The sequence below is a fragment of the Triticum urartu genome, chromosome 2A (assembly GCF_056163025.1).
Source record: "Triticum urartu cultivar PI428250 chromosome 2A, HENAU_Tu73, whole genome shotgun sequence".
Classification (NCBI taxonomy): domain Eukaryota; kingdom Viridiplantae; phylum Streptophyta; class Magnoliopsida; order Poales; family Poaceae; genus Triticum; species Triticum urartu.
In genome coordinates this window covers 574,236,282-574,246,910 of record NC_141874.1, presented here as the reverse complement: position 1 = coordinate 574,246,910, position 10,629 = coordinate 574,236,282, and the positions used below count along the sequence as shown (strand labels likewise).

Sequence of the window (10,629 nt, the reverse complement as noted above, 5' to 3'; positions counted from 1 at the left end):
GACTAGTTCACTAGAATGAACCGGCTCGCTACAGTGCGTTGTTCGTTGCATGGGCCGCTGGCTGTGATGGGCTGGTCCAGTAGGGTCGGGCGCTTGTGCGAAGCGTATCTAAAGCATACTTTGTCTCAAAAAAAAATCTAAAGCATACTGAGTTTTGTGCCTAGAGGAGACTAGGGTGGATGTCGCGCGCCCAATGCATCCCAAACAGCCATGGGGGTTGACAACAGCCAGTGCGGGTGTGCGATGGCACATCGTTGGAAATTTGCTCCTGCTTGTACGATACCGAAGCTGGCATTCGGTTTATCGCTATATCGCTACAATGGAATAGACAAGATAGTTAGCATCTCCAACGGGATACGCTAGAAGAGGAACCAGGATCAATTTCCTAGCAATTTCCTCGTCGATTGGTAGTTGAGCCCCAAAATCCTGGCGTCGAATGAACGATCAATTAGCACCGGTAGTTAGCGTCTAGCGCTGGAAGGTAAATCGCTTAGATGTTTCTAATTTAGTAAAATTTATTTTTTCTCTATAAGCGTCTCCTGTTGGAATTGCCCTTAGATATCTCGGTTAGTAGCTATAGTTCTGAATCACTGGTCTGATCCATTATTTTTTATTAGTTAGATACCTTGCTATTTTTATTTGACAGATTCTCATCTGGTCTATTATTGGTTTTGCACTGTTTTTTATAAAGGAATTCCGTTTCATTCAATAGATTTGAAGAAATGCAATGCTTTTTATGAAATTGTATTTTTAGAAATGTTTGTGAATTTATAAAATGTGTTTAAAAATTGATGAATTTAATTAAATGTTCATGCTTTTCTATAAAATGTTCATGTATAATTGTTTGAAAAAATCATGGATTGAAAATTAAGCACATATTTAAAAATAAAATGGCAACCAAAACGATAACAAAAAAGAAACAGAAAATGAAAACAAGACACGGTTTGGCATGAAGCAAAAAAAAAATCAACGACAAAAGGTGATGAAAACCACACTAGGGGGCGGGGAGGGCTAGGTGCGTGGGATTGCTGTTCCATCCATGTTTGCCCGCTGCTTATACCTTAATACTAGAGAGTTTGCGCATGTGCATATGATACTAAGGGAGAATATCTGGTGCACTGATTCATCAAACTCGTGTAGAACATTTTAAAATATTCATTTAATTTTTTAGCATATTCAGACAATGTTGATGTATGTTCATAAAATTCAAATCAAAATTTGAAACATAGCTTGGAAAATAAAAAAACAGATTCAACACTAAATTGCATATAGCACAAGTTGGACTTTAGATTTAGCCCATTATCGGACAAATGTCAAATTTGTCAGTTGTATTCTCGAGTAATGTTTCAAATTTTAATATGAAATTTTGTGACAACATATATTAATGTTGTCTCAATGTCCTATAATTTTTTCAGATTTTATCAAACATTTAAATTAGTTGTGACATCCGGTGCATCGATAGCATCACAAGGGTGGGGTACTAGATACATTCCCACGATAGCCGAGATTGCCACTCGGTTCATCGGCTGATCGCTACGCAGCAGTAGCTTAGACCTCCTTTGCTTTACATGAATTTTAAAGGGAAAAATTATAGAAAATTTTATTAGTGCCCTTTGGTTTATATAGAAATGGATTCCTATTTCTATGTAGGATAAGAACCAATCCATCACATTACAAAAGAGAATATTAGTCTAGATTAAATGAAAAGATTCCTATGCTACACATCAAATTGTATGTCTTTCCCTGTAGAAATTAAGATACATATCATTTTACCTTCTATCCTATGAACCAGAAAAAGGCCTTTGATAGATAGACATTTAGATAGCCCGGTCAGCAGCCACCGTTCCGGACCGGGGGCGTCATCACTGTTGGCCGTGCGTGGCCAATGCAGTTGTGCCTATATATGGCTAACAAACTGAGATAAGATGCGCGTCACCATTTGCGTATGTGTAACGTCCAAGCGTAATCTCATCATCACGTCCAAGCGTAATTTCATATTTCCTTTTCTGCTATCGAACTCTCCTATATAAACCACCACCCCAGGCGGAACTTCTCCATCTCAAATAGCTGCGCCACACCAACAGCAGAACCTTAACCAGTTACCCGGCCACTTATCAAGCACAGATGGCAAAGCTAGCGATGCCGCTCACTGCGACATTCCTGGCCTTCGGGCTGGCAGTGCTCCTCCTGTCCGCCGCCGGTCCGGCGGTCGCGCAGAACTGCAACTGCCCGGCGGGCATGTGCTGCAGCCAGTGGGGTTACTGCGGCACGGGCCCGGACTACTGCGGCGCCGGGTGCCAGTCGGGCCCGTGCACGGTGGCGAGCAGTGGTGCCGCAGCTGCGGAGGCGTCCGGCGGCAAGCCCGTGGGGAGCAACCGCACCCCATAAGCGACGCGGGTGTACCTGCCTCAACTCCCAGGCCTGGAATGTGATGATAGTCCGAGCTTATAATAGAATAAAGCTAAGTAAGTGAATTTTACTGGGAGCTAAGTAAAGCAACGCTGCCGTGTAATGGATATGGCTAATACGTACCGAGTGAGTACCTCGTAGATGGCCAGAGCAGTGTTGTTGAGAAGGAAATAAGCCACGGACAACAACGGTTGTTCGATATATTTGAATAAAAATGTTTTACCGAATTATCATTTTGCATCCATCATAAATTGCACTTGGTATTTGCTACCGCCTAGCCTACAAAAACGTCTTGTATTTTGATGTGAAGGTAATATCAACTATAAAAATGAATGTAGTCGGCTCCAGTAGGGCAGCGGTGACAACAACGCGTCAGTGACTCGTTCTAACACCGGCAGTGGTTGTTCGGGGGTCTCAGAATCTCAATGTAATTTTTATTATGTTTGAGGTGCTTTATACTTTCGGCGAACATTGATAATATATCTGGATCATTTTCATCAAAAAAATGAATTTGAAATAAATTGAGAGAGAGAGAGAGCACGCAGTGCTAGGAGGCCAAGGTGAGAGCGGCCCGGATGGGCACGACATTACCGGCAAAGGCGAGGCCGCGACGTGACCCATGAGGGTTTGATAAGGACCTCACCAGATCTGAGAGGTAGGGGAAAAATCGGACCGGGGAGAGAGATCATGTGCTATGGGGAATGAAGCCAGAAAATAAGACGGTTGGAGGAAGAAGAAAAAAAATGATCCATCAGTTCATTTCCGATCCAATGGCTCAAAGCTATTATTTTTTGATCGCCGAACCTGAAAAGAGAATCAGTTACCTCACAAAAGGATTGATTATTTCCTTTTATAGGCGAGTCGGCCTACAACATCAACATAGAAGGTTCCGACTTAAAAGCATCTTCAATAGCTGCCCTATAATAAAGCACTGAAAAGCAGTTGGGGAAAAATTTAGGGCACAAGAAGTGACTTTTAAGACATTAGAAAATTTTCATCTCCAACATCTGCCCTGAAATTGATGCCCTAATATACCTCATGTCACTCTTTTTATGGTATACAGTTGTTGGAGGAACGTTTTTGGCACAAAGTGATGTAAAACAGTCGTTTTGTTGTGGTTCTGCATGGCCCCCGTGATGTAAACTTTTAGGACAGCTGCATGTGATGTAAATACATCATTTGGGGTTGTTTCTGAGGGCTGCCCAAAAATGGGACCACACCCGTTGAAGACCATGACAAGTTTTGAACACTGTTGGAGCAAGTTTTGGTGCAAAGTGATGTAAAAAGTCAGGGACCACTGCCACTGTTGGAGATGCTCTAATGATTTGAACCCAAACTATTTTTGATAGTCATTTAATTCACATAAGTGCGGGTAGAAGCTACATGATGATGGCCTTCTAGAGTCATTTCATTTTCAACCACTTGAGATGTGCGAAGCTTGAAGATGAAGAAGGCACTTTTCACTTCGATCTAGATATTGGAACTTATAGGTTATGTATGTGGTCCACTGAGCATGACCAATCAAAGAGGTTTTCAATTTTTCATATTTTTATAGGCGAACTTAATAGATATGAATATGGCTACCTTTTTTTAGAAAAAGAGGGGACTGCCCTCAGTCTCTGCATCGAATGATGCACACAAACTTTTAATAATCACCGCAAAATTCATGCCATCCAACAGTTCAAAATAGTTCAACAGATTAATTCCACAAATGGCTGCCCAAATGGCAAAAATAAAAAGTACGAATATGAGCCTTATGCATCACAAATCGTACTAGTGGGTCCACAACCAAATGGGTGAATAAATCTCAAGAGACCATCTTTCATCGGTTGCAACCAAAGACTGTGGGCGCCCGCTTGTCCTCCTTATGAAGTAAGGACCACATATGAATCCAGTTGACAAGCCTAAAAAATGACTCACTAGAAATTTGGAACTTTCCTAAAGTTAAGAATATAACCATTACGAGAGTTTCAAATATCCCAAAGTAAAGCACAAACTCCTATATGGATTTGAGACTTCAATTTTGGGTGAGCCCTTACTAACCAGTTTTCAAACATATTCATATATAGATTTGACTGTGAAGACACCTGAAGGTGTGAATTTTCAATAGAATGTGTCTGGTTCATTTGTTAGATTAACCATCATCAACCTTGTAACAAGTGAAGGAATTATGCCCTAGAGGCAATAATAAAGTTGTTATTTATATATTTTTATATCATGATAAATGTTTATTATTCATGCTAGAATTGTATTAACCGAAAACTTGATACATGTGTGAATACATAGACAAAACAAAGTGTTCCTAGTATGCCTCTACTTGACTAGCTCATTAATCAAAGATGGTTAAGTTTCCTGACCATGGGCATGTGTTGTCATTTAATGAAAGAGGTCACATCATTAGGAGAATGATGTGATGGACAAGACACATCTGTTAGATTAGCATAATGATCGTTAAGTTTTCTTGCTATCGCTTTCTTCATGACTTATACATATTCCTTTGACTATGAGATTATGCAACTCCCGAATACCGGAGGAACACCTTGTGTGCTATCAAACATCACAATGTAACTGGGTGATTATAAAGATGCTCTACAGGTGTCTCCGAAGGTGTTTGTTGGGTTGGCATAGATCAAGATTAGGATTTGTCACTTCGAGTATCGGAGAGGTATCTCTGGGCCCTCTCGGCAATGCACATCACGATAAGCCTTGCAAGCAATGTGACTAATGAGTTAGTTGCGGGATGATGCATTACTGAACGAGTAAACATACTTGCTGGTAACAAGATTGAACTAGATATGAAGATACCGACGATCGAATCTCGGGCAAGTAACATATTGATGACAAAGGGAATAACATATATTGTCATTACATTTTGACAGATAAAGATCTTCATGGAATATGTAGGAACCAATATGAGCATCCAGGTTCTGCTATTCGTTATTGATCGGAGATGTGTCTCAGTCATGTCTACATAGTTCTCGAACCCGTAGGGTTCGCACGCTTAACGTTCGATGACGATTTGTATTATGAGTTATGTGTTTTGGTATCCGAAGATTGTTCGGAGTCACGATTGAGATCACAGACATGATGAGGAGTCTCGAAATGGTCGAGAGGTAAAGATTGATATATTGGACGATGGTATTCGGACACCGGAATGGTTCCGTATTGTTTCTGCTATTTTTTGTAGTACCGAGAGGTTACCGGAACCCCCGGGGAAATAATGGGCCTACATGGGCCATAGGGAAGAGAGAGGGGAGCCTGCAAGGGGTGGCGCGCGCCCCTCCCATGGGCTGTCCGAATTGGACAAGGGGAAGGGGGCGCGGCCCCCTTTCCTTCCCCCTCTCCCTCTCCTTCCCCCTTTCCCCCTCCGAAAGAAGGAAGGGTGGGGGCGACTTGGACTAGGAGTCCTAGTCGGTTCCCCCGCCATGGCGCGCCCCCTGTGGCCGGCCTCCTCCCTCTCCTCCTTTATATACGGGGGTAGGGGGCACCCCAAAGCACAACAGTTGTTTCTTAGCCGTGTGCGGTGCCCCCCTCCACAGTCTACTTCTCTGGTCATATTGTCGTAGTGCTTAGGCAAAGCCCTGCGCGGATCACATCACCATCACCGTCACCATGCCGTCGTGTTGACGAAACTCTCCATCGACACTTTGCTGGATTAGGAGTTCGAGGGACGTCATCAAGTTGAATGTGTGCTGAACTCGGAGGTGTCGTACGTTCAGTACTTGATCGGTTGGACCGCGAAGAAGTTCGACTACATCAACCGCGTTAAGTTAACGCTTTCGCTTTCGGTCTACGAGGGTACATGGACGCACTCTCCCCCTCTCCTTGCTATGCATCTGCTAGATAGATCTTGCGTGATTGTAGGAAATTTTTGAAATTGCATGCTACGTTCCCCAACAACAAGACGTACCAACTGGGTCCATTTCTCACCAATTATAGGTCGTCGAAAAGGAATATTTAGCGGTTACGACCCTAGGTAAAATGTAGATTTCAAGTAGTGTTCTCGAGGCAACAGACATGTCTTTTCGTTGGGCAATATGATAATGCCATGGGCACCGCATAACTGGTGGCATATCCCCGGCCATGGGTGTTCTCAAAGCCTATAAACCATTGCCTGCCATAAAGGTTCGTAGACGAAAAACCAACTTTTAACCCCCATGAGACATTTCCAAAAAATGAGAATCATTTGGCTTTGCCTAAACTTCAGAAAGGGTTTTAGAATGTAGGTATTCATTTCGGAGCAATTATTTCCATACACCGTCCTAGGTGAGTAACGTAAAGCCATTTGTGCAACAAAAACTCTTAATCTCAAGATCTTCCAGTCCGAGACCCCCTTGGTCATTCAGACAACATATGACATCCCATATGTCTGAAAAGTTTAAAGAAATATGTAATAAAGTATATAATCAACATGTTGAAATCAAGTTGCTATGACCTACACATGGATCCACCAATCCATGTATTTGAGTTAGGAGTTTAGTGATATGTAAAAGTTTCAGAATAGTTTCGCAGCTCATGCTTCTGAGAACGCCTCAAAAAAATGGTCTGTCTGGTTGACCCAATTGAACCTTATTGCAGATGGTTTTATTGATGACTTGTCATCTAATTGAACCTTATTGCAAATGGTTTTATCGATGACTTATCATTTTGGGTCATGCTCTAAATAAAGCAAAATACTGGCTTCCACACTATGGAGGGTATCATCTAAATCTCTGAATAGGACACGATACGAGACATGGAACGAGAAAAGTCACTATTTCCATTTCATAAAATTCGAGGTTGTGAAGCTTATGTTAAGTGAGTTCTTATGTTGGACGAGCTCACGCTCAATTCTTAAAAGAAAATTGTGTGATATCCAAAATAAATATTAGAGTATTATTGTTCCACAATGGTGAGTAGCTTAAACAAGATGACAAATGTTTGTGACCCAAAGAATGTTTTGTCGGGAAATATTTTATTACCCGGAAGACTAAGGGGGATCGCAACAGCTTGAAGATATTTAAGAAACACCACTCGGGGATGTCCATCGAGCCCCTTTTTCAAAAAAGAAAAACAAAAATCATATTTAAATGTTTCAAAAAATTGTTTCTTTCCGTGGAAACTTATGTGTTTTCTGCACAAATGTGTAAAAAATCGTTTGAAAATATTGTGATGTATGCTGTACAAAAAAGACAAAATTGTGGCCCAACAAAACGAAAAGTCGGCCCATTTTGAAAATACATATTTGCCTTGTTTTGGTAGGCCACGTGTCAAAGTATAATGTTATGAAACTTTTCTCGGATGTGTTAAACTTGTATTTCTGTATTTACAAATTTTGCCAGTTTCTTTTGCGCTATGGAAACATGTTTTTTTTAAACAAGCTCACTGGAGCCTGGCCACCATTGGTCATTTGCGTGGATTCCTGTTCCATAATAGGATAAGAATCAATCAATCACATTTTAAAACAAAAATATTAGCCTAGATTCAATGAAAAATTTCTATGCTATGCTTTCAATTGCATGTCTTTTCCTATAAAAAATTGAGATACTTATCATTTCATCATTAGATAGCCCGGTCAGCAGCCACCGTTCCGGACCGGGGACGTCATCACTGTTGGCCGTGCGTGGCCGCTGCAGTTGTGCCCATATATGGCTAACAAACCGAGATAAGATGCACGTCATCCTTTGCATATGTGTAACGTCCAAGCGTAATCTCATCATCACGCCTGCCCATCATATTTCCTTTTCTGCTATCGAACTCTCCTATATAAACCACCACCCCAGGCGGAACTTCTCCATCTCAAATAGCTGCGCCACACCAACAGCAGAATCTTAACCAGTTACCCGGCCACTTATCAAGCACAGATGGCAAAGCTAGCGATGCCGCTCACTGCGACATTCCTGGCCTTCGGGCTGGCAGTGCTCCTCCTGTCCGCCGCTGGTCCGGCGGTCGCGCAGAACTGCAACTGCCCGGCGGGCATGTGCTGCAGCCAGTGGGGTTACTGCGGCACGGGCCCGGACTACTGCGGCTCCGGGTGCCAGTCGGGCCCGTGCACGGTGGCGAGCAGTGGCGCCGCAGCTGCGGAGGCGTCCGGCGGCAAGCCCGTGGGGAGCGAGCGCACCCCATAGGTGACGTGGGTACACCCGCCTCAACTCCCAGGCCTGAAATGTGATGGTCCTCCGATCCTAATAGAATAAAGCTAAGTAAGTGAATTGCTGGGAGCTAAGTAAAGCAACGCTGCCGTGTAATGGATATGGCTAATACGTACCGAGTGAGTACCTCGTAGATGGCCAGAGTAGTGTTGTTGAGAAGGAAATAAGCCACGGACAACAACGGTTGTTCGATATATTTGAATCAAAAATGTTTTACCGAATTATCATTTTGCATCCATCATAAATTGCACTTGGTATTTACTACCGCCTAGCCTACAAAAACGTCTTGTACTTTGATATGAAGGTAATATCAACTACTCTAAAAATGAATGTAGTCGGCTCCAGCAGGGCAGCAGCGACAACAGCGCATCAGTGGCTCGTTCTAACACTGGCAGTGGTTGTTGGGGAGTTCAGAATCTCAATGTAATTTTTATTATGTTTGAGGTGCTTTGTACTTTCGGTGAACATTGATAATATATTTGGATCATTTTCATCAAAAAATGAATTTGAAATAAATCGAGAGAGATAGATAGATAGATAGATAGATAGATAGATAGAGAGAGAGAGAGAGAGAGCACGCAGTGATGAAGCTATGTATCTAGGGTAGGGTCATAGACCTGTCCAAACTGACCTACCCAAAGACACCTCCAGAAGAAATCACATTTCAATCGACTTGGCGGTGTTTCACTCGACGGACTCGAAGACACTCGATCAAGAAGCAACCACTCGACCAAGATCCAACCACCCGACGGCCAGGAGACCTAAAGTCACTCCGCACGCTAACGGTCGGTCATTAAGTAGCTTTTATGGTCATCATAGCACTTTATTAGGGGCGTTACCAGTAACGCCCAACCTTAATGTACTTAAAACCCTGCATAACTGAGGGCCGGAGGGGTCTGGCGGACTCTATATAAGCCACCCCCCTCCTCAGTGTAAAGGGTTCGCACCCCTATAATTCATACTCTCATAATCTAGTCGACCGCCTCCGGGCTCCGAGACGTAGGGCTATTACTTCCTCCGAGAAGGGCCTGAACTCGTAAAACTTGCGTTCTTACAACTTCTCCATAGCTAAGATCTTGCCTCTCCATACTTACCCCCCTACACTACTGTCAGACTTGGAACCGCGACAGTTGGCGCCCATCGTGGGGCAGGTGTTTTAGCGTTTGTTGGAGGAGTTGCGACCTTTTCCGACCTGAATCATCATGGTTTTCGGCGGAGTTTTGGTGGAGGGCCGCGAGATCCGTCTCGGTGCGCTCACGTTCATCGTCGACGACTCTGCTTGGCTCCAGGAGGCTCTGCTCGACGTGGACGCACTCCCTGTTCGCGGGGCAACGCACTTTAGCGCGTGCGTCCGCGCGTTCTCCTGCGGCAACCGTCGACCCCCTACCGGTCGGCTCCTGTGTTGTCCTCCCTCCCCATCTCCCGCCGGCGCAAGCGCTCCGGTCGGTCGAGACTTTAGCGGTGGGTGAGACACGCGGTGGCACGTCAGTGGTCACCCCTCAAGTCGCGGCGATCGAGCCCGACGAATCCCTCTACGGACTGTTCGACCTGTCAACTGGCTCCGCAGAGACCGCATCCGAGTGCGACAGCAGCGATCCGGCGGTGAAGGTTCTGATGGTCGATGGACCGCCCAGTCCTCCCGGTTTTCCCCGCACCGACGGAGGCGCAGGTGGAGGCGACCCATCGCGTCCCCATGAGGAGTATCTTCCCGAGCCTCTCACGTCGCTGCAGAGAGAAGAATTTCGCCACCGGAACGTGGATGCACTGCACACTCCTATCGTTGGAGAAACCCCCGAGGCTCGCGCCTTGGAAGACGCGCGCCTGGCAAACTTGGCCGAGCGCACTCGACTGGAGAACCTCCAGCGAGCACTGACGAGCGTGCGCGACAACGGGTTCCCGAATCCAGTCGACGTCAGCTCTTCCCGCCCCCGCAGGTATATCGAACTCCGATTCAGAATTTAGCAGCTGCGGCCCGTATAGCGGAGTCGATTCAGCCTTTCCAGTCGGAGGCTGGCAGAGGCTTGCTGCAGATCAGAGCGTTACTGCGGGCAGCAGGAGACCAGAATTCCGCTGTTTCTCAGTCGCAGAA

General features: G+C 44.6%; 1 protein-coding gene and 1 pseudogene across 1 annotated transcript; both read left to right on the top strand.

Annotated features, from left to right (window-relative positions):
- Positions 1-2,046: 2,046 nt before the first annotated feature.
- Positions 2,047-2,624, top strand: LOC125533687 (chitinase 5). Its single transcript, XM_048697054.2, has one exon. It carries the CDS (start codon positions 2,125-2,127, stop codon positions 2,386-2,388), a length of 264 nt encoding a protein of 87 aa, XP_048553011.1. The 5' UTR covers positions 2,047-2,124; the 3' UTR covers positions 2,389-2,624.
- A 5,550-nt stretch (positions 2,625-8,174) lies between these two features.
- Positions 8,175-8,764, top strand: LOC147985985 (chitinase 4 pseudogene; annotated as a pseudogene).
- The last annotated feature ends 1,865 nt before the right edge of the window (positions 8,765-10,629 follow it).